The sequence below is a fragment of the Mus pahari genome, chromosome 14, assembly GCF_900095145.1.
Source record: "Mus pahari chromosome 14, PAHARI_EIJ_v1.1, whole genome shotgun sequence".
NCBI lineage: Eukaryota > Metazoa > Chordata > Mammalia > Rodentia > Muridae > Mus > Mus pahari.
In genome coordinates, this window is record NC_034603.1 from 21570123 (window position 1) to 21593654 (window position 23532).

Consider the following 23532-nt stretch of genomic DNA (forward strand, 5'->3'; position numbering starts at 1 on the left):
TCTCTCTCTCTCTCTCTCTCTTCCAGACAGGGTTTCTCTGTATAACCCTGGCTGTCCTAAAACTCACTCTGTAGACCAGGTTGGCCTTAAACTCAGAAATCCTCCTGCCTCTGCCTCCCAAGTGCCGGGATTAAAGGCATGCGCCATCACTGCCCGGGTCAACTCTTTCTTAAGACTCCACTCCAACTCTCTTTTCTATTAAGGTGAAGGAACATTAAGCAATATTGGCAGCTTCGGTATTACAGATCAAATATTTCTTTGTTTACTTTTTGAGATAAGATCTCATTGCTGTAGACCAGGTTGGTTGGCCTTGAACCCATAGAGATCCACCTGTTTCTGCTTTCCAAGCGCTGGGCTTAGATGTGTGGACCACCCTGCCTGTTTCACCTTTGTTTATTTTATGTCTTGTATGTCTGTGTGTGTTTGTTCAGACCACAGAGGCACGGAGGTCAGAGAACAAGGTCACTTCCCCCTTTTACCTCTGGAGTTCCAAGAATCATCAGATTTGTGGGTTGTCACCTTTACCTGCTAAGCCATCTTACTGGCCCACAGGGGACACTTCTATAAAATATCTGTTAACAGTCCCATAGAGCTTTCTAGAATAGTATAAAGTGACACTTGTGCTGGTCATTTCTGGGTAGTGACATTGGGGTCATTTAAACTTAACTGTTCTAACTAAATTATTTAAAGTGTACGTATTGGTTTTGTACAGTCTAGCAGGATGACCCCTGAGGATATGAGTTACAGATGTGTGCTACCACACTGGGCTTTTTAACATGGGTTCTGAGGATCTGAACTCAGATCCCCATGTTTGTACGGCAGGTGCTTTGCAGACTGGGCCCGTTCCCAGTCCCTTCTCTAGTATTTCATGGGATCTTTAGCTAGACACATGCCTGGCAGAATCAAGACCTCATTTCCCAGCTCTGGCTAATGGAATGCAAGCAGAAGTACCAGAAGTACCCGTGGCAGCAGCTGGAATTATTTGAGGGTGTTTGTTCATTTCCCCTGTACCTTCTCCATTCCTTTTCACTACCAGGTTCACAGACTCAGTGTCACCACCACAGGCAGGCGGATTTCTGAGTTCGAGGCCAGCCTGATCTACAAAGTGAGCTCCAGGACAGCCAGGGCTACACAGAGAAACCCTGTCTCGAAAAAACCAAAAAAGAGAGAGAGAGAGAGAGAGAGAGAGAGAGAGAGAGAGACAGACAGACAGACAGACAGACAGGCAGACAGACAGACAGACAGACAGAGGCAGGAGGATCACTATCAACTTTAAATCCAGTTTATTCTACAAAAGCCAGGACAACATGGTGAGACCTAGGATCAGCCCACTCCACCAAATATATAATTAAAATGATGAAAGAAAATAAAATACAAACAGAAGTTTAAAAAACAAAGTTAGTAACTAGAGTGCAGCAGTGACCGGAGTGCAGTTGGTCGTCCCTGGTGCTGGGGATGGAACCCAGGGCCATGCTCCTGCTACTTCAGTACCCTACCACTCAGCCACACCCTGGCCTCCCACCCTTTGATTACTTTTTATGAAATTGAGATAAAGATCAAGAACTTCTTTTTCAAGCCCTCCCCACCAGTGCTGGGGAGAAAGCCCTGGGGGCCTTGTTCCTGTGAGCCAGGCAACCCCCTCCAGAGATACATTCCAGGCTTTTTATTAAAGAAGAAAAATGAAAGTCAATAGCAACAATAACAGGAGAACCATGAAAAACTGGAACCTCTATGCAACAAAAGACATGACAAACTATCAATAGACACAAGAGAAGCAAGAGGCCAGGAAGGCCCTGTTTCCTGCAGTGAGGTCTGCCTTGTTTAGATTCCTGCTGGCTTTGCATATGGGGTGGGAGGGGATTGGGGTCAGGGCAGGGTGGGGTAGAGAGTGGTATAAGTTTGCTTTCTCTGGGACAATGCTCATCAGGCAACCAGAAGCTCTGAGGACTTCCTCCGGGACTTCTTTGCCTTTGATCATGTGACTTTGGGACCCAGCCTGCCCTAGCTGTATCCTTGGGTGTGTATAAGGACCACACGGAATACTGCTGCAGAAAATCCTTTGCTCCATGTGAAAAGATCAGTCTACTCACCTTCCAGCCCCCACAGTCTATCCTTGCTCCTTCAGAAATGCAAACCCACAGCTGCATGGACAGAGTAACACCCACAATATGAGAATTAGAGACTTTGAGATGAGGAGAAAGTTTTCCTAGGAGAGTGGACACTTCTCAAGAGAGGGAAGTCACCAGTCTCCCCGGTGTGTGTGTGTGTGTGTGTGTGTGTGTGTGTGTGTGTGTGTGTGTGTGTGTGTATGCCCAAGGAGGCCAGAGACATCAGACACCCTGCATCTGGAGTTACACGTTGTTGTAAACTGCCCCAGGATTTGGATGTTGGAAACTATGGGTCTTCTAAAAGACTGCTGAGCCTCTCTCCATTCCTTCCTCTTTTTTTATTTGAGACAGGATCTGGCTGGCTGGGATTAAAGGTGAGTGCCACCACACCAAACTAAGTGGATGTTTTGAAATAACACTCAATGAAATGAAAGGCCATTTAAAAGGTAGTCTAAGGCCAAGGAGGAGTGAGAAAGAAAAGGCAACAAGGAGAAACTTCTTGCATATTTTCTTGCAGCAACTGTTGCAGATGATGAAATCCTCAACTCCACATGCACTCCCCATGCATGGGGTCAGACATTAGGGCTAGAGGAGACACTAAGGAACAATGGGTTCCAATCACAATGTAAAGCCCCTTGCTTATTTTTCTTCATTTTCAGAGAACTTGAGGGACCCAGTTCTATCCATTATGTAGATTCCAGGGATTGAACTCAGGTTTGGTGGCAAGTAACTCTACCCACTGAGCCATCTTGCTGGCTCATGGATACATGTAATCAGAAGAGTAGCTTTCATAGTAAGGTTAAGAAGCTGGGTGTGGGGTGTGGTTCAAACAGGAAAGTTCGTCTTTGATCCACCTCCCCACTCTAACTTCTGTGCTGTGACCCCAGGGATGTGTTTGTTTGTTTGTTTGTTTGGGGAGTGTCTTGTTTCATTTTTTTTCTTTCTTTTCTTTTCTCTTTGTTTCTTTTCTTTTCTTTTCTTTTCTTTCTTTTTCTTTTTCTTTTTTTTTTGGAGATGTCTCTTCTACCCCAGACAGGCCTCCATTTTGTTTTATACTGGAGGATGACCTTGAACTATGAACTGTCCTGCCTCCTAACTTCCAAATACTAGGATTATAAACGTGCCCCTCACATCTGGCTTATGTGGCCAGGCGGTGGTGGCGAACGCCTTTAATTCCAGCACTTGGGAGGCAGAGGCAGGCAGATTTCTGAGTTCAAGGCCAGCCTGGTCTACAAAGTGAGTTCCAGGACAGCCAGGGCTATACAGAAAACCCTGTCTCAAAAACAAACAAACAAACAAACAAACAAAACTTCTGACTTATGCAGTGCTGGGGACAGAACTCAGGGCTTCCTGCACACTAGCTAGCAAGCAAGCATTCTACCAAACTGAGCTGCACGGGGCAGCATTTCTTGTCAGAGAATGTACAAGGAACAACAGCATGGTGGAACATGCAACAACAACAACAAAAAAACACTATTAAGAACTCCAGGGTACTTCAACTGGGTACTTTGGAGACAAGATAGGGTTTGTAAAGAAAAAAGGGAAAAGCCCCTTCAGAGAGAGAGGGAGGGTGAGTGGTACTGAAGGGGACAGGAAGTGTTCCACAGCACGGGGTGTGTCAAGTCCAGATGTGGTCTCCAGATACCTCAGCAGGCATACGTTTCCACTGCCACTGAGGCGAGGACAGGGTTGTTTCTCAAGAAGATATTGGGGGCGGGATGCACATTCGTGGGTAGTGGAGGGACAGAGGCAAAGTTTGCCTTACTATCAGGGAGACCAGAGAGAAAGGCAGGGGAAGGAAGACGGGAAGAGGTGGATCTTGTGGTGACTGAAAAAGATTACAGAGCCCCTTGAGACGTTTGAGCGGTATGGTTGGCGAAGATGTGTGTGCTGTGAGAACCAAGGTCCTCTCTGCATAATGCCATCACACTAAACTCGTGGGACAAGCAGGGTGAGGATCACTAGCAGTATGCTACGCGTAGATGCCGAACTCCGCTTCCCAAACTGCATCTTTCTCCGGTTCATCATTGCGCAAGGAGCCAAAGGCTGCCTGGCAGGATGCACCGGTCCAGCCCCAGGGCTCCCGCCCTAGCTCCAGCTTAGAGCATCAGGTGGGACCTATGGCACAGGCAGAAGAAGCTGAGGGATCTCTCTCGGACCTGCAGCGCATGAACCCTCCGATCGGTGGTTCCTGTGCGTTTGCAGGTTCCAGTAGAGACAGTGAGCTTGGAGACAGAACTCCCAGGGCACACGGAGCACCCCTCTGTGCTATGCACTAATCCGGCTTCCCAGGGACACGCAGCAGGCCTCGGAGAGAGGCCCGGGTCCCCCAGACGTGGCAGTCTGGGCCCCCCACCTCGCAGACTACAAGTCCCAGCAGCACCCGCAGCTAGTACCTCCCGCCAAGCCGCGGAGACCCCCGTCGGTCCCAGCCGCGGGGAGTGCGCTGTGCTGGGGCCGAGCCGGGTAGGGAGGCCGGTCCCGCGGGCGGGGGCGGGGCCGGCTCCGCGGCTTCTCCCGCCGCCGCCGCCAAGGGGAGTTTCCAGGAAGTGGCCATATTGGATCCATTCAGCCGCAGCCGCCCGGGCGGAGCGCGTCCCGCAGCCGGCTCATCCCCGCCGCGGCCCCAGCGCTCCCCGCAACCCGCCCGCCCGGTGCGCAGCTCGCCATGGCGGCCACCGACCTGGAACGCGTCTCGGTGAGGCCTGCGGCGCGCAGGGGCACGGGAAGGGGGCGCGAGGCGGGCTGTCAGCACCGCGCGGCGGGGCCTCGAACCCCGGGACCCCGGGAGCCAACCCCGGGAGGGTGTCCCAGAGTGTTGGGCTTCGCGGGGCGTGAGCTCTTTCGCGGGAAGATGCCAAGATCTGGGCTGATCCGGGCAGGTGTGAAGACAGACTCGTGTCCAGAGGGGAGGATCCCGGACGCCCCCGACTCTTCTCTCCCAGGGTGTTCCTGCACCTCTGGGGACTTGCCTTTGCCGCGCAGGTGCTGTTATCTGGGTGCAAAGAGTGAGGATGGAGCCCTAGGGATCCAGGGATTTTTCTTGCCCCAGCACACACACACACACACATTCCCGAAGGAGCTCAGAGGAGTTGCAGACTTTGGGTTGGAAGAACCCAGGCCCGCTGCTCATCTCCTCCACTGCCCTCCCGGGAACCTGGATCCTGGGTGCGACTCCAGACAGGTCCAGGGCCTCAGTGGTAGGCTCTGGCTCTGCGGCAGCCATTCCCAGGAGCTGAAGTGATTCCAGATCCAAACCATTGAGTGTTTGTTTGGGCCCCCGTCTGGATCTGCCTCTCTCTGGGCTGAAGCCCCTTGGTGGTCCTAAGGGGGGGGGGGTGTCTGTGGACTTGAGCCAGGCTATAGCATGCGGAGGGAGGCCTTTTGGGGGTTGTCTGCACTCTTGGTGTCTAACGCTGGATTTGGGTGTGTCTGGGAGGCAAGGCTGTGACGGTGAAGGAAGCTGTGTCCTCTTGCCAGCATGTGAGGCCCTGGTCGACTGGAAGGGGAGGAGGGGAAGAGGGGGAGGAGGGGGAGGAGGGCCCCCGGGCTGTTGGAGGGAGGGAGAATTCTGAATGTGTGACCGATAACGAATTGGTTCTGGGGCTAAATAAGGGAGCCAGGACTTATGTAATTTTGCTATAAATACTGTCATCTGAATTTATATATGCAAATTTCTTCTTTAATCTGAAAATACATTTGTTGGTCTTTGCGAATATGCGTAACAAAGCAGGAGCTCCTGGTTTCATAATGTGTAGACTGGTGTGTTCTGTGCCCCTTGGGGAGGGGGCTGTGTGTCTAAGTAAGTTTGACTTCATGGGGAACAGATGCAGAGGCTGGGCCAAACCAAGGTCCACTTCACTCCCGTGGCTGGAAAATGGAATTTATGCGCTGCAGGAAAACAGCTGAGTCCTTATAAACTTGCCTAGTGGATGGAGACCAAAAGGGGTGTGTGTGTGTGTGTGTGTGTGTGTGTGTGTGTGTGTGTGTGTGTCTGTCTGTTTGTCTGTCTGTCTGTTTGTCTGACACTGTATTTTCTGTGCTTAGCTGACCAGAAGGTTGTGTCTGTTCTGTATTGAGGTCAGAGGTTTGTCTAACAGTTGATCTTGCTGGATGAGAGTATGTATAAAGCAGCCAGCATCGGTGGCTGGATAGGATTCCTAGAGCTACCACTTGTTGGTCATGGGACCTCTTGCAAGCTGTTTAACCTTCCGTGTTCTCATCTCCAGAGTAAGAGAAAAGTGTATCTGCCTCACAGAGTTGTGTGGACAATGTCAGGACACGAGAAGGACTCAGTAAATACCCAGCTGTGTATGAGATGGCTGCAGAAAATGTGTTTGCCTTGGTCCCAGAGTGGCCAGAGGTATCCTCGGGGGCCAGCTGAGCATCCACATTGTACAGCTGGGGCCTGGGAAGACCTTGCCTCTGTTAGCCTTGGGATCACTTCTGTGGGGAGTCTTCATATTATCCCCATACCGAGCCAAAGCACAGAGCGAGCGGGGACTCAAGTTCAGCTAAGGCTGGAATCTTGAGGCCTTGATGGTTATGCCAGAGGGATGGACGACTTCCCCACCCTTTGTGCCCTGGGCCATCAGCCTCCTGGGAGAACTCAGATGGAATTGAATTTGGGTGGAGATGTTGGGTGGAGTTTGGCTGGAATTTAGAAGTCTGGTCTCTTTCTTCCCTTCCTTATCCTGGGAAGGTAATTTCCCCCCTTATCAGGTGCTAAACCATACTGATTCCTTACAGAGTTTTTTTTTTTGTTTTGTTTTTTTGTTTGTTTTTTGACGGTTAACTGTAGTTTTTGGCTTATTGGAGACACGCTGGATATTTTGCCAGCTGCAAGGTTTGGTGGCACGTTTGGCAGGTGTCCACTGCCCCTCTGGCTTGTGCAAAAGTGGGCTTCAGAGGACCTGCAAACTGCCTTAGACTGGAGTCTACAAGAGCACACAGAAGGGTTGGTCTGGGCTGTAGTTTGGGGTGGAGAGCTTACTCGTGTAGGAAGCCCTGGGTTCAACCACCCAAGCTGCCTAGAATTTAAAATGAACTCACTCAGCAGCCTACTTTGAGATGGAGGTGAGTCGGGTCTCTCTACATAGTCCTGGCTGTCCTGGAACCACTATGTAGACAAGGCTGGCGTTGAAGTCACAGAGATCCACCCACTTCTGTCTCCAAGTGCCGGCACTAAAAGCGTGCACAACCACACCTGACAGTGTGTTGCTATTTTGACTTACCCTTACCAGCATGGTGGATATATAATAGGCCTATATTATATTTTATTTATTTATTGTGTATATGTATGCATGTATGTATGTATGTGGGTGTGCTTGTGTGATGGTATGCATGTGGAGGTCGAAGGTCAACTCTCAAGTCTTTCATCGTATGGGTCTTGGAAATGGAATTTTGGCTGTCGGGTGTGACAGCTGATGCCATCTTGCTGGCCCCACCTCTGACTGGGTCCTGCTTAGCCTTAGGTCAGCTAGAGGCTTAGGTTGATGGCTGTTGTATGTGTCTGCGGGGTCAGCCCTCAGCAGGTTCTGTCATCTCTTGTCTTCCTTGGGTCATCAGACTCCTGGCACCCTTTTGGTGGGGTCCCTCTCTTTTTAGACTCTGAGACTCACTCTCCTCCACCCCTGACCAGCTCCTGTGACTCCTGCCTGCATCTAATGGAACAAGGTTCAGACTCCTAGGTGAGGGACCCTGTAGGTTCTGGGCAAAGTGAGGATGTGCGGGGGAGAGGGGAGAAACGTGAAGCAGCCTCATCCTTGGCTTTCTTCCCAGCCAGTCGCTCCCTCGCCCCCCATCTCCGCTTTATCCTCAGCACCATCTGTTACATCCGTTGTCACCCTGTAATCTTGACACTTCCCCAAAAAGCATGCTATCCAAAGAGTGCCTATTTTGTCCTGAAGCTAGATGTGGGAAGCGGGCTTCTCACCCCAGTGTGGCTCAAGGGCCCTGCCTCCTGGGCTCTCCCTGTCCTGTGAAAATGACCTTGGCAAGCCTTTTCTGGACAGAAATGAAAGCTGAGAAAAAGGTGTCTGTGAAGCCCCCGGTGCCTAGCATTGAGGGGGTCACACGTGAACGCCACAGGCAAAGCCTCGGCTCCACACCTTTCTCCAGGAGCTAGGGTTGCCTTTTCTTTCTTTCTTTCTTTTTTTTTTTTTTTTTTTTTTTGGTTTTTCAAGACAGGGTTTCTCTGTATAGCCCTGGCTGTCCTGGAACTCACTTTGTAGCCCAGGCTGGCCTCGAACTCAGAAATCCGCCTGCCTCTGCCTCCCAAGTGCTGGGATTAAAGGCATGCGCCACCACTCCCGGCTTAGGGTTGCCTTTTCTTTCCTCCCTTCCCAACCTAACAAACTAAGGACCAACCTTACTGGGACCTTATGCAATGGATCAGAGCTCTGAGTCTGGTGAGGGGTTGATGACCCAAGGCAGCATCCAACTGTGGACTTTTGGGGACAGGAAGAAAGACGATGGCGAGAGACTGACCACAGAGCCAAGGAGGATAATCAGAGGAGGAGAACTCAGGGCTTATCCAAAAGCTTCGGATGGGCAGTGGATGTTTTGTGCTCCGTCGTCTTTTTGCGGCCAGCGGGCTGAGATTGGTTGAGGAAGCAGATTTTGGTTGCTGGTCATTCAACGATGGGCCCAATGCCCCGATACTAGCTTCCACCTGAGTGCCCCTTGAGGTGATAGACTTTCGAGCCCTAGGATGAAGTAGGGAGTGGTCTGTGTTTGGGACACTAACTCCCGGATGTCTTTGTGACCGAAGCCCAGCTTCCTTGCAGCCATGCCCCAGAGCAAAGAAGCAAGGAGCAGCTGGTCTCCAGGTGTCTCTCAGGGCCTCTGCAGTTTCCTGCTTCCGCTGCCTTTAGGGTTTCGGGACCCCCTCCGCCCCCCAGCCACATCTTACAATGCTCTAGCTTTGTGGATAACCAGATGTGAAGCTGGTTAGGCAGGGGGACGGGATACATCTGCTTGAAGAGTGGGATGCTCTCTATTAGCGTCCATAGGCGTCGTGTTCATCCTCAGGGCTCATGTGAGGAAGCCTAGCTGGGAGGAGGCAACAGAGGACAGGATCGGGAGCTTCTGGGCTATAACTACTGTTGGCATCAGGACCTCCGAAATCTGTGACGTCACATAGGCAGGACCCGCAGACCCATTGCCAAGGCAACAGCCACCATATTCCCAGAATCCACTTGGCTCACCTCCCACCTTTACCTGCGTTACATCTCTTTCTCTCTCTCTCCCCCCTTCTCTTTCCGTCGCCACTTTGCCTTCCAATAAACCTCTTACACGTGGAACCGTTTTGGCCTGGTGTGCCATGTTCAGCCGCGATTCTAACATGTCGACTGCAGTTGTCTTGTTTGCTTGCCTTGAATTGGATATTCATTTCTAGGATGAGGCGCTTCCAGGTACATAGTAGGCTTTATGAACCAAGTTAGAGGGACAGAGTCAGAGAGGGTGTCCATCTCTGATCATGCTCTCTGGCTGTTCCCAGAGGGATCCTCTGGGTGTGGGCCACTGGGAACCTGGGCTTTCAGGGGACTGTGGGACGGACCCAGAATTCTCCTCAGGGACAAAGAAGACCCTTTGCCTGCTGTTGGGGTGAATGGATAGCAGAGGTGCATAGCTGTGCCTCCATAGCTGCCTCTGGCCATGTTGGTGCAAGGGCACCCCTCTGGAACCCGCCAGCACCGCCATCCAGCCTGCGGTGGTGGTAAACAAGGCAGGGAGATTTTGGAATCCACAGTCCCCTTTCTAAGGCCGGTGTTTCATTCACAAGGAAATGCTGCCTCCTTCTTTGAATGGCTGGACCACTTCAGGGGCTGAGCACATTGGCAGACAGCGGTGGCTGCCCCTAGAGTCAGTCTCTAGCCAAGCAGAAAACTGGAGTTTCTGTGCCTTCCGCAGCAGAGCGTCCCCTATGTGCTGTGTCAGGATGGGACATTTCCTCCTCCTCCTCCAGTAACACATGGAAACCTGAGATTGTGTCTGTGTCCCAGGCCTCGGCGGCAGGTGGCGGGGACAGGCATGGGCTCATGAATTCCGCTCTTTTGTTTCTGGAAAACCCATTTTGGTAGATGTGTCGATCAAACCATCCCTAGTTGACAGGCTGCAGCCTGGCTGTGGGAAGACAAGAAAGTGTTCTGGACAGAGAAGCACAGGACCAAGTTCTGGACCAGGGAGAACCTGGACTGCTGGCCCAGCAGCCCTCCCCATTGTTAACCATGTGGGCACCATGGTGGCACTGTGAAGGTTGATCTGGGTTTGAAACTTACCCCCCTCCACCCCAGGTCTTCTGTCCTGTAGAAGAGAGACACAGGTGTCCTCTGGATTGGGGACAGGTGTTCCCTGCTCCTGGTCTCCTCAGGCCCAGGATGACTTCTTCTCTGGCTTTGCTCTCTCCCATACGACCTTTTAGTTATTTCCCGTGACCTCTGACCTGGGTTTATAGGCTTGCTTGGAATTCTGGGACCAGAGCCTAAGCTGGTCCTGGGAACATTCCTAGAATTCCTCTTGGGCTCAAGGACAGTTGTGTTCAACCCCACAGTTCTGGCCTGAGGCCTCTGCTCTGGCTATTTTTAAGGCCTAGACTTGCTTGGGAGTAACTGAAGCCACTTAGTGCCAGGAACATGGGTGGAGAAGACTTCCAGTGGTACAGTGATTCCTGAGGAGTGGGCTTCCTGTCCAACTGGCAGGGTGTACCCGAGGATGCCTTGAGATGAACAAGAGGGTAAACCGTTCTGAAGTTTAAACCCTAAGATAGTCTAGGGGGCCTGCCGGTGCTAGGCACAGGAGCCAGGGAACAGATGTGTTCAGAGACCACAGCGCTAGAGAACTGTGTGGAAGACCTGGTGTTATGGAGCTGCTCAGCACCCAGGACTCAGGAACCACATTTCCTAGATTGGGAGTCTGCTTTGATTCCCTCCCCACCAGCAGCCTAGTTTGGGGTTCTTTATTCATCTGCAGCTCTGCCAGTCTTGTTGGTGTGGGTACTTAAGCAGATTTCCAGTCTCTGAAGATAGTCTGATTTTGTGTGGGGGCAAGCTGTGAGACCCGAGTTCTCCCTAGATGCCACCTCGATTCTTGGTAAAACAGGCAGTTCCTTGTGTCTGTCAATCAGGGCTGATCCCGAGGGTTCAGAAAGCGCAGTTCCGCACCAGAACGCAGTTCCGCACCAGGATGGGGATGTCCCAGTTACCCACTGGGCTGGGTAATGAGCAAGGCCCTCTGCTTTGTTCTGGATGGCCAGGCAGGAAAAAATTGCACTTTCTTAGTTTGGTTGCTTTCTCTGATGTGCCAAAGAAAGGATGACGTAGAAACCCTTTGCTCGGGATCCAAGAGCTCGTTAGTGACTAAAGAGGGGATCTTGGCCATGTGCAAATCTCACTGTGTGCAGATCTCCAAGGTGCCAACTGCTGGGGGGGGGGGGTTTCGAAGATGTTTAGAGCCCCTAGTGAGCACCCTATGTTGCTAGTTAGGAAAGGGGCCAGAGTCAGCAAGATCTACACCCCCCCCCCGGTCTAGGGCCTGCCAACCTAGAGGCTTGTCCTTGTGGAAGAGTGCCCCCAGAATGGAGTGGACACATCATTCCCCGGATCTTTTCACCAGACTAGTCTTCCAGGTGGTAATGTCCTTGGACCAGATACCTTCTCCAAAGTGCCAAGCCCTGTCGGGCCCAGTATTCTTTTTCTTTTGGTTTTATTTCCTTTTTCCTTTTCACATCTTCCTTTTTGAGACAGGCTCTCACGTAGTCCAGGCTGTTCGCAAGCTTGCTAAGTACCTAAGGATGGCCAGCCTTGAATTCCTAATTCTCCTGTGCATCTCAGTGCTGAGAGTACAGGTGTGTGCCGCCATCCCTAGTTTATACTTTCTATTCTGTTCATTTGGTTTTGTTGGAGGGAGGCACTAAGGATAGAAATGGGGGCCTGATCCGATGGTTAGGAAAGTGCTCTTCCACTGAGCTACATCCATAGCCGTTGGTAATCCAGGCTGGCCTTGATCCTTCTGCCATAGCCTCTTCAGCATTTGCTACTGGCATGTGACAACCAAGCTGACTTGTTTGTAGATCTTGTTGTTGTTGTTGTTATTATTGTTGTTTTCAGACAGGGTTTCCCTGTATAGCCCTGGCTATCCTGGAACTCATTTTGTAGGCCAGGCTGTTCTCAGTTTACAGAAATCCAACTGCCTCTGGCCTTCTGAATGCTGGGATTAAAGGCATGGGCCACCAGCCCTTGGCTTGCTTGTGTTTTGAGCCAGGGTCTCTCTCTGCTGTTCAGGCTAACTTTGAACTCCTGATCCTTCTGCCTTAGCCTCTCTGACATTGTGATTGCATGTATGTGTTGCCATGGCCTCCCCCCTGTTGTATTCTCACAGTTGACTGCAATCCAGCCCCGTGGCAACTCTGGGCCATGTCTGAGCATGGGCTCTGCCATTCCCACCTCTTTCTGGAAGTTGCGGGTCTTTCAACCAGAGTATTGCGGCCAGAAGCGTGAGTTTCCCGATCATGTTGTCTCTGGTCAGATCCTGATCAGTGTGGCCTCCTGTCTGTGACTGTCTCACAGTGCCCCAGTGGTCTCATCTGTACAGTGTAGACGAACCAACCCCACGGAGCTGCTGTGCGGAGTAAGATGGAAGCTGTATATTTCAGAACTTGTATTAGCCCTAACTGTGGTTATCATTGGCATTGATCCTCTTTGGCATTTATGGTGTCTCCCTGGCCTCTATGGCATTTGAGTTTAGAACAAACTTGGGGTTAAGGATGTAGTGCCCTCACCTTCTCACTGTCCCAGTGCCTGCCATGCAGCAGATGTGCCCACTGTTGACAGGCTAGGATGCATTGGGAGCCTTCCAAGTGCAGCAGAAGCAGAGAACGTTGGCTAAGGGTTTGTTCTGCTCTGCATCTGCTGAGCTCTTAGTGCCGCACAGGAGCTAAGTGAGAGATTGTAGCACTTGGGGGTTTAGTTCACACACAGGGGTTCTGAGTGGTGGTGGCTGGTAACCTCCATCCATCTCTGAACCTGTAAACTCAATGCCCGGCCTTCTTTGCCCCTTCTTGAAGTTTCCAGAGTCTCCCCACCCTCTCCCGTCCCTGTGCATGCCTTGTTCCATGGAGACTAGAAGTCCAAGCTTCTAACTGCAGTGTTAAGGTTCTACTCTGCTGGGGTATAGGCCGGGCACGTAGGAGGTAGGGCACACGGGAGTTCCGTAATTGCTCTGGCATGTTCTTGGCCGAGCTGCCTTTTGCGAGGTGGCTTTAGTCTTAGGCTAGCTCCCCAGATGTTCAGAAAGGCCTCCCGAGCCACTTCCTTTGGCATCGTGCTGACTGGCTATCACCAAATGGCGGGGATATAATCCAGCAGGAGACCTGATATTCTCTCTGAGTCTTGGCCACCACATCATGTAGGGGACACCTTGGTTGTTACCAGTTCTTCCTGTGCTGTGACTGCTCAGGCTAGCGGACATCTGAGAGGAGGGCGACACTGCAGTAAGTAGGGCATTTTGGGTCACGAGGTAGTGATGCCAAATGTGCGATCAGGAAAGACAGCATTAGTGAGATTCATCCCTCAATAAGGCCAGAAGGTCACATCAGCCTCCTAAGAACGGAGAAGGACACTGTCCCTGTCAAGGCCATAGCCATGTTTCTCTCTACATAGGGGCAACAGAGATGACACCCACTCTGGTTCTTGATGGACCTGGGAGGATACAGTGCGACTTTGGCAATAACTTGGGGGTGATAATATATATCCTTGTCCTCTACACCTTCCATAGAGAGAGCCATGTTGCATGAGGGAAGGTCAGACAAGGCTGCTAAAACCTCAATGGGGAGCCTCTGGAGCTCAGAATTGTAAGAAAGCTGGGGGAAGTGAGACCTAGGCTGGCCTTCTCTCTCTCTCTCTCTCTCTCTCTCTCTCTCTCTCTCTCTCTCTCTCTCTCTCTCCCTTCTCTCTCTCTCCCTCCCTCTCACTCTCGCTCTCTCACTCTCCCCTACTTTCTCTCTTTTTCTCTCTCCTTCATGTTCTCTGCTGAGGAGTGTGTGTGTGTGTGTGTGTGTGTGTGTGTGTGTGTGTGTGTGTGTTTTCAGACACAGCCGCCTCGGTCAGTTTTGGCGGCCGACTCCAGGATGTTGGATTGCATCCTGATCGTGTCACCCTTGGAACAGGAGCACGAACAAATCCGCAGCCTTCCCCGCAAGCACAGCACGCCTCCAATCTTAAGAGATTTTTCATTCTCACCTAAAAATAAGCTTTAGACTGTTCTGTCCTGCATTTGATCCGCAGGCTGCCTCAAGCCGGAAGGAAGACTGAATAATGAAGTCCTGTGTGAGGTGGGCAGGCGGCACCTCTTGTGTGGCAGGAGTTGAAGGTGGTGTTCATGAACTTAAAAATGAGTAGTGGTGTCGTGGCCGGTGAGCAGGGGAAGCAGAGGGAACACGGCTTCCCCTGCCTTGTGGCAACCTTTCTGAAGTGGAGAGAAGAGGTGGACAGCCAGGATGCATAAAGTGTTAAGGACTGGTGCCAGGAAACAGGACCACTGTCTGGGATAGCCTGCTGTGCTGGGGGGGGGGGCAGCAGCTAGGAATAGATGCCAGCAAGAAGACAAGAGATGTTGACACCTTCCCACCTCACACCCCCTACCTCTAGAGCCCAGGAATTCAGGGAAGCAGATGAGCTTAAAAGGTGGACTTTGTGGCTGAGAGATGGCTCAGTGGGTAAAGGCGCTTGCCGCCAAGGCTGCTGACCTAAAGTCAATCCCGGGAGACCACGAGGTGGAAGAAGAAAAGTGACAAGCTGCCCTGTTTCTCCAGCACCGCATAAAACTAGCTATGGCAGCAAGTGCCCGTGATTCCAGCCGTGGGAGATGGAGGCAAGAGAGTTAGAAGTTCAGAGTCATTCTTGGCACACAGCAAGTTCAAAACCAGCTTGAGACTGTCTCAAAACAAAACAAAACCAAATGCCCTCCCCATCCCCCCAACACACACACACACACACACACACACACACACACACACACACACACACAGAGGAATTTAGAAGTAACCAGTGGGGCTGGAATTGAGCCTGGTGGGACGATCTTAATGCCAGGCAGAAGAGTCGGGGGAAGGTCTGGTTTATCTGTGTTGCTTCTGATGTGGGCACCAAGAAAGGAAAGCTGCTTGGTGGGCCTTTGTGAGGTTATGTACGCAGCCCTAAGGGGACTTGTCCTGAGTGGGGAGATTAGGACACAATGCCCCAGGGATGGCAGTAAGGAGAAGGGTCATGAAAAGTACCAACAAGAGTCTTTGGAGAAAACAGGTTTAGGGCAAACCTGGCTTATTTGAAATGGGTAGAAAGGTCACATAAAACGCTTGTAGACATAGTTTCGGCATGATTGATGCAGATGTAAATACCCTAAGGTGGATTGGGTTTTTGTGCCAGAGGCCAGACTAGTTAGAGAGGTACAAGCCAAAGGCAGCAGGGTGTGGCTGCACAGGGTGGGTGTCCAGGTGCTGAAGAGGCTCTTGGGTGGCAGGAGCCACACGGTCTCCTGTCTGTTCCTGACTCCTTTGCCCAATTTATAAAACGGTTGCCATGACACTGCTGAGGGCTCTGCTTTGGGGCTGTGGGCACGGGAGACTGAAGAACACCCGTGCATCTTCTTGGCCCTGGTGGTGGGTAGGGCATAGGCACTGAGAAAGAAAGAGGCATGGTTCTGCCCACCATGGAGCCATGTGGGCCTGGGAACCTGTTCTCAGGGCCACATCTACTATCACTCCCAGGGAAGCCAGAGCAAGTGTCCACACGGGTATGACTCTGTCTTTGGGACTTATTGTTTCTCTTAGTAGTGGTAGAGACCAAATCCAGTGGTTCCTGCACTATTAGGTCCTGTTGCCCTGATCTCCGCTGAGGTCAGGCCTCCACATTCTCGCCCAGAATCTTCTTTTTAAACAGTCCCGGCTTTGGTAAGGTTGGAGACCCCAGAGCCTGATGTCTCCAGAGACCACCACTGAGAAGGAAGCAGAAGACTGATTGAGCCCCAGTTCTGGCTCTGTCCTCAGAAGTCTTGGTTCTGCTAGCTAGGTCCCCGCGGGAACTCTATGGGATACCTGAGCAGTGGAAGCAGCCGCAGAGGAGATCCAGCCCGGCCTGACAGGAGCACCCTCTGATGCACTCAAGTTAGGAGGGGCTGGGAAAGAAAGGCCTGTGAGAGAGCGGCAACATTCCCACCTCCCTCAGAACTGCCTGCTGGAATATACTCTCCAACCTGGGCCTCAAGAGGACGCCTGGGGATCTAGTTCAACTGGCAGAGTGCTTACCCAACATGCAGTAAGCCCTGGGGTCCTCTGAACCACATCACCCAGGCATGGGGGTGCGTGCCTGTAATATCAGCATGCAGGTGGTGGAAGCAGAGATTAGAAGCTGAATGTCACTCTCGGCTATGTCGCAGGTTCAAGGCTATCTTGGACTACATGAGTTCCTTTTTAACGAAAAAGACCAGGGAGCTGAGTGTGGTGGCACACACTCATCACCTGAACACTTTGGAGACCAGACAGTGGGACAGCAAGTTCAAGGCCACCCTCTCTCCAAAGTGTGTGTGTGTGTGTGTGTGTGTGTGGACTCAAGGGCTCCTCTGTGGGACTGTGGCATGGAGCTGGAATTCTGGACACTTCAAGGTGTGCACAGGGTCAGGACTAGCCTCACGCAGACATGTCTTTTCCTGGGGCTCACTGTCTTGCTGTGCTCTTCTTTGCAGAATGCAGAGCCTGAGTCCCGGAGCCTGTCCCTGGGTGGCCATGTTGGGTTCGACAGCCTCCCTGACCAGCTGGTCAGCAAGTCAGTCACTCAGGGCTTCAGCTTCAACATACTCTGTGTGGGTAAGTGGCCTGGCCAGCGGCAGAAATGGATGAGACTCATTGGAGCCAGTGCTCTGCTGTGCTGGCCACCTATCGGACTGGGGTTTGGGGCTGGGGCTTGGAGCTGGGCCTGGGCCTGGGGCTGGGGACTGGGACTGGGGCTGGGGCTTGGGGCTTGGAGCTGGGACTTGGGGCTTGGGGCTGGGGCCTGGGGCTTGGGGTTGGGACTTGAGACTGGGGCTTGGGGCTGGGGGCTGGGGTCTGGGTCTGGGGCTTGGGGCTCCCGAGCAGAGAGATCTTGGGTCCAGGCTTTAGTTTTGCCTCTGCCAGGGTCAAGAGTGGGATTAGATCCAGGATCTGACTCAGAGTTGCCACAAAGAGGAAACAGAAGTGAGCCCATGAAAGTGCTGTCTAAACACTAAAATTGGGTGTTTATCATTAGAGAGTCACAGTCACTGTTTCCTTTATTTCTTTAAAAAAAAAAAAACAACTCAGGACTGGAGAGATGGCTCAGTGGTTAAGAGCTCTGACTGCTCCTCTGGAGGATCTGGGTTCAGTTCCCTGCACCTATATGGCATCTCACACCTGTCTTTAACTTCAGTTCCAGGGGGATCCATCGTAGCAGGCATGCATGTGGTGCACATATCTGTGCATGCAGACAAAATACCCATACACATAAAATAAATCTTTTTTAAAAAAAAAGATTTTATTTATTTATTTTTATGTATATGAGTACACTGTAGCTGTACAGATGGTTGTGGGCCATCAAGTGGTTGATGGGAATTGAACTCAGGACTTCTGCTTGCTCCGGCCCTGCTCGCTCTGGCCCAAAGATTTATTTATTATTATTTTTAAGTACACCGTGGCTGTCTTCAGACACACCAAAAGAGGGCGTCAGATCTCATTACGGATGGTTGTGAGCCACCATGTGGTTGCTGGGATTTGAACTCAGGACCTTCAGAAGAGCGGTCAGTGCTCTTACTCGCTGAACCATCTCTCCAGCCCCATAAAATAAATCTTAATAAAAATAAATAAATTAAAAAAATTTCACAAGGCTGCAGAGAGGAGCCAGTGGTTAAGAACACTTGCTGCTTTCCAGCGGACTGGACATCTGTTCCTAGCACCAATGTCACATGGCTCACAACTGCCTATAGCTCAAGTCCCAAGGAACCTGACAGCTCTTTCTGGCTTCCATAGGTAACTGCACATGCACACATAAAGTACAAATAAATCTTTAAAGAATGTCTCCTTCTTACCATGTGGCAAGGATACAGTGGTGAGCCAGACCCTGCTCTGACACCGGACCATAGAGCACATCTCTAACACACTTTGGAGCAAACAGAACTGGATGTGGGTAGGAACGGGGTTCCATGTGTCCAAGGCACAGACTCTGCAAGGCCCTCTGCAGGTGTCCCTTGGGAAGGAGACCGTGTGGACCTGAGGCTGCCCAGGGACCAACAGCTGATGGTTTCAGGTCCTGTTCCTGTGGACCCACGACCGCCTTGGGCCAAGAAGGATGAAGCCCTGAACAGGCTATGTGTTTTGTGACTAGGTCCATGTGAAGCCAGCATACAGTGGACGCTCCATAGCCCAATGCTGTCCTTTCCCTACTCCCTGGGGGAATGTCACATGCCCTGCACGGTTATGTCTTACATCAAAGTCTTCCTTTATGACTCTTCCTTCTGAATATGATTTTGTTTCTTTCCCTTCCTTCCTTCTCCTATTTTTTTTTAAAACACATTTATTTATTTTATTTGTGGAGCCTATGTATGACAGGGCAAGTTGAGAAGTTGAGCGGTTGCTTCTCTCTGCCTACCATGTGAGTTATCAGGCCTGGCAGCAAGTGTCTTTACCTTCTGAGCCCTCTCACAGACCTGGTTTTGTGTGTGTGCGTGTGTGTGCATGTGCATGTGTGCTGGGATGGAACCCCAGGGCCTTATACAGGGCAGGCAAGTACCCTACAACTGAGCTACAACAGAGACCGCCAAGGATGGGCGATGAGGAGTGGAGTAGAGGCTTCCCTTCTTATTCAGGAGCTACGGGTCTTAGAGCCCACCTCACCTAGTTGCCAGCTCCAGACAGCCCCGTTCTAGCCTTAGTATTCACTTCTCTCCCTGCCGTTCCCTACCCCGCACCAGGAGAAACTGGGATTGGCAAGTCCACGCTAATGAACACACTCTTCAACACGACCTTTGAGACTGAAGAAGCCAGTCACCATGAAGAGTGTGTGCGCCTGCGGCCTCAGACCTATGACCTCCAAGAGAGTAACGTTCATCTCAAACTGACCATCGTGGATGCTGTGGGCTTTGGGGATCAGATCAATAAGGATGACAGGCAAGAGGCGGGAAGGGCGGGCCCCGCCTAGCCTCCTCCGTGCTGGCTGACCCCTGTCCTAACACTGCTCAAGCGCTTCTTGCTTCACACTGCTCCATTATATAGCCCTAAGGTGACCTGGGAGGGCTGCTGGGGAGGGGCTGAGGTCTTGGGCCATTACCAGACTCCTTCTTCCTCTGGGAGGCTACAGGAGAAGGGGTCAACCAGCCTTCTCTACCTGGTAGGGCGAAGCTGTTCCCCGGGGAAGAGAGTGGGAAGAGCCTGGCTTGGGCTTTGGGCTGCCCTTGCTGTAGCCAGTGTCTGCCTCCCAGGTGATGAAGCTGTCTGTAGTTACAGGCCCATAGTTGATTACATCGACGCGCAGTTTGAAAACTATCTGCAGGAGGAGTTGAAGATCCGCCGTTCCCTCTTTGACTACCACGACACGAGGATCCATGTTTGCCTCTACTTCATCACGCCCACCGGGCACTCCCTGAAGTCCCTGGATCTGGTGACCATGAAGAAACTAGATAGCAAGGTACATGGTCCTCCTTGTCACCTGACCTCTGCCATCTTCCTCTGGAAGGGGAGGGAGGTATGGTGACTGCATTTGGCTATGCCGTGGTTGGCTTGGTCCTCTCTGGAGTCTTGGTCTTCTGTGGCTGTCATTGAACTTTTCAGAGCCCTGTTTCAGACTGGCTCTTTCCTTCTCATTTGGAGTCTTGTCCCTTGTCCCTTGTGAAATGACTACCTCCTCCTGCTGGCTCTTGGCTCAGTGTCCCCTTCCATCACAGTCTCTTTGCCCTCTGACATGGCTTCTCCTTGGCTCTCTTCTGAGCTCACTAGGAGAGGAGAATGACGACTCAGAATTAGATTCTGAATCAGGGCAGAGTGCAGTCTCATGGGAGGTCAAGGGAGGTTGGGGTCCTGGAGGAAAAGAGTCTTGTGACTGCCTTTCCATCTCAAGGGTTAATTATCACCATGAAAAGTGGGGTAGCAGCCGGGCGGTGGTGGCACACGCCTTTAATCCCAGCACTTGGGAGGCAGAGGCAGGCGGATTTCTGAGTTCGAGGCCAGCTTGGTCTACAAAGTGAGTTCCAGGACAGCCAGGGCTATACAGAGAAACCCTGTCTTGAAAAAACAAAAAAAAGAAAGAAAAAAAGAAAAGAAAAGTGGGGTAGCCTTGGCTTGGGAGAGTTTAAGCCCTTTCCAAGGCTGCTACCCCTGTGTCACTTTATCTGCTTAGTGGGTGGGTAGCTTGGTCACCACTACTGTTTCTGTCAGGCCCCAGGCCACTGAAGACCTTCAGAGCATCCTGGATCCAAGTTGAGTATGACCAGGGTGACCAAACCGCAGGGCCTTTAGAAACATTACAGTTGTTACAGTTCCGGCCAGCACTGTGGCCACAGGTGGCTGTGGCTCACTGGGAGCAGCTGGCTTCCTGCTCCTAGTGCTTGTCCACAGTCAGTGACCATTACTGAAAACAACCAACCAACCTGCTGCCCCGTCCCCTGACCTCCACAGGTGAACATAATCCCCATCATCGCCAAGGCTGACACCATCTCCAAGAGCGAGCTCCACAAGTTCAAGATCAAGATCATGGGTGAGCTGGTCAGCAATGGAGTCCAGATCTACCAGTTTCCCACCGACGACGAGGCTGTCGCCGAGATTAATGCGGTCATGAACGTGAGTGGGGGGCAGGGCCTCGCTCGGGGCTCCAGAACCAAAGGGCTTAGAGACCTTGATCAGAAACACAGCTCCTGGGAACCCTGCTTGCCTGGATGTTATCCTTAGCATCTCCAGTACAGAGAGGTGGACGTCACATCACTCTCAGGGATCCTGTGGGCACAGGACTAGAGGCCTTGTTTGTTTATTGGGTTTACACGAAGGGTGCCCTAGATCTGCATGTCTCGAGTCCTACTTTGGGTGGGAATGTGTTGAATGAAGGAAGAGCACCCCACAGACAGGCATACCCCAGTTCTCTGTTCTCATGGAACAGTTCTCTGAAAGCTACAGGAAGTCGGCCTCTGACTCCTGAGCCTTGCAAAAGGCTGGTGGGCCCTCCCTAGAGTGCAGGGGTGATCAGAGAGACTGCCCCTGGCTCTAGCCCAGCGCTCACACACACAATTGGACCCCTTTCCAGGCACACCTGCCTTTTGCTGTGGTGGGCAGCACAGAGGAGGTCAAGGTGGGGAATAAGCTGGTTCGAGCACGACAGTACCCCTGGGGTGTGGTGCAGGGTGAGTGTCCGTCCGGCACGCGCATCCCCAACTGGGGCCTTGGCTCCGTCTCTTGCCCTGCAAGCTGAAGCCACGAACCTCTGTCCTGCTAATCCTCTGCCCATCTGCACGGCCACCTCTCTCTGTGGAGCTCCCCGGGGCACCTGGCCACTCTCATGCTGTTCCTCTGCATGTTTGCTCTGCTCTGTGGGACCACCAAGGCCTTACCATCCCACGTCCATCTGCACGCCTGCCTGCCTGCCTGCCTGCCTGCCTGCCTGCCTGCCTTCTGATGCTTTGGAGCTACCGAGGCACCCGACCGCTGCCCCGCTGCCTCCTCACCTCTACCTGAGTGCACGCCTGTCTCATGCTTCTCCCGCCCCTGCTCCTAGTGGAAAACGAGAATCACTGTGACTTCGTGAAGCTGCGGGAGATGCTGATTAGGGTGAACATGGAGGACCTGCGAGAGCAGACCCACAGCCGACACTATGAGCTCTACCGCCGCTGCAAATTGGAGGAGATGGGCTTCCAGGACAGTGACGGTGACAGCCAACCCTTCAGGTCTGCGCTGCCTCAGCCCCTTTTGTCACACTAGCCCTTGCTGTTTCAGGCCTGTGAGCCTGCAGGCAGAGGCTGGTGGGAGCCCCGAGTCCTCTTGCCCCAGCAGTGTCTACCTGACTGCTCTGACTGCCTGCCTCAGTTCTACCTCGGGTCTCTCCTCTGGGTCTCCACAGCCTCCAAGAGACATATGAGGCAAAGAGGAAGGAGTTCCTAAGCGAGCTTCAGAGGAAGGAGGAAGAGATGCGACAGATGTTTGTCAACAAAGTGAAGGAGACAGAGCTTGAGCTGAAGGAGAAGGAACGAGAGGTGTGTGCCAGCCTCGGGCAGGGCTGAGGGGGGCAAATGTCAGAGGTCAGAGGGCAGGCTGCCAGGGGGGTGTGGGAGGGCAGGCTGGCTGGGGTGGGGGTGGGTAGGGGAACCTGTCCTGCCCATACCCAGGTGCCTCTCTTCCCCACAGCTCCATGAGAAGTTTGAGCACCTGAAGCGAATCCACCAGGAGGAGAAGCGTAAGGTAGAGGAGAAGCGCAGGGAGTTGGAAGAGGAGACCAACGCCTTCAACTGCCGGAAGGCAGCCATGGAGGCCCTGCAGTCACAGGCCTTGCATGCCACTTCACAGCAGCCTCTGAGGAAAGACAAGGACAAGAAGAAGTAAGTGGTGTCTCCCTCCCTGGGCTAGACAGACTTCTCTCCACTCCTCTGTCCCTCTTGCTCACTGCTCACCCCCAGCCTCACACTCACCGCTCACCCCCCCTCAGCCTCACACTCACTGCTCACCCTCAGCCTCATACTCACTGCTCACCCCCAGCTTCACACTCACCGCTCACCCTCCATCTTGCACTAGTATCTCCGTGTGTCTCCCCTGGATCTGTCTCACCGCTGTCTCCTCTCCACACGCAGCTCTTGACTCTCTCTCTTTCCTCCTTCATCCCCCCATAGCATCCTCAGCATCTGGCCTCTTCGCTGCTGTAGTGAAGGGGGCTGGGTCACATGGGCAGCGAAGAGCAGGGAAGTCAGCAGGGTAGCTACTGACTGGAGCGAGTCAGGCAGGCAGGAGAGGGATGCCTGTGGGACCATCCCTGTTTCCTGCCAGATTCCAGCAGACCCCGTGCTTCTGCTTGAGTGGCTATGGCATGAGCCCTCTCGGCCCCCCGAGGCTGGGCGATGGTGACCCATAACAACAGGAGGTGACTCATAACACTGTCCCAGCTACTGTCATCTCTACACAGCTACTTTGGAAGGCCTGCAGGGCTCAAAACATGGCGGCTCCTGGCAGAGCTCCGGGGCTGTGCCAGGGAGCAGGGCTGCCCATCTTGTAGGGACTGGAACAATTCTTGTAGAGAGTGGCAGATGGTGAGGAAGGAGGCTCTTCCCGGGTATGTCAGCTCACCAGACAGAGGGACTCCTAGTCACGCTCCCTGGGCCTTTTCTTTGCTCGCCCTGACTTGCCCCTGCTGCCTTTTTCTTTTCTTTGCCCTTTTTTTTTTTTTTTTTTTTT

At 52.4% G+C, this 23532-nt stretch overlaps 1 protein-coding gene across 7 annotated transcripts in view; it reads left to right on the top strand.

Moving 5' to 3' along the window:
• The first annotated feature begins 4539 nt into the window (after nt 1–4539).
• Septin8 (septin 8) overlaps nt 4540–23532 on the top strand; it is a 28956-nt gene continuing 9963 nt past the window's right edge. For 3 of the 7 annotated variants that reach the window (XM_029545933.1, XM_029545935.1, XM_029545936.1), the window contains exons 1-9: nt 4640–4806; nt 16845–16965; nt 19083–19278; nt 19609–19795; nt 20782–20943; nt 21401–21497; nt 21869–22037; nt 22211–22343; nt 22495–22685. In XM_029545933.1, coding sequence (XP_029401793.1) covers nt 4777–4806; nt 16845–16965; nt 19083–19278; nt 19609–19795; nt 20782–20943; nt 21401–21497; nt 21869–22037; nt 22211–22343; nt 22495–22685 — 1286 coding nt within the window. In that variant the 5' untranslated portion in view covers nt 4640–4776. Of the gene's footprint in view, nt 4807–16844; nt 16966–19082; nt 19279–19608; nt 19796–20781; nt 20944–21400; nt 21498–21868; nt 22038–22210; nt 22344–22494; nt 22690–23532 lie in introns of those variants that run through there. The other 4 variants (XM_029545934.1, XM_021212062.2, XM_021212063.2 and 1 more) reach the window with 3 other exon arrangements.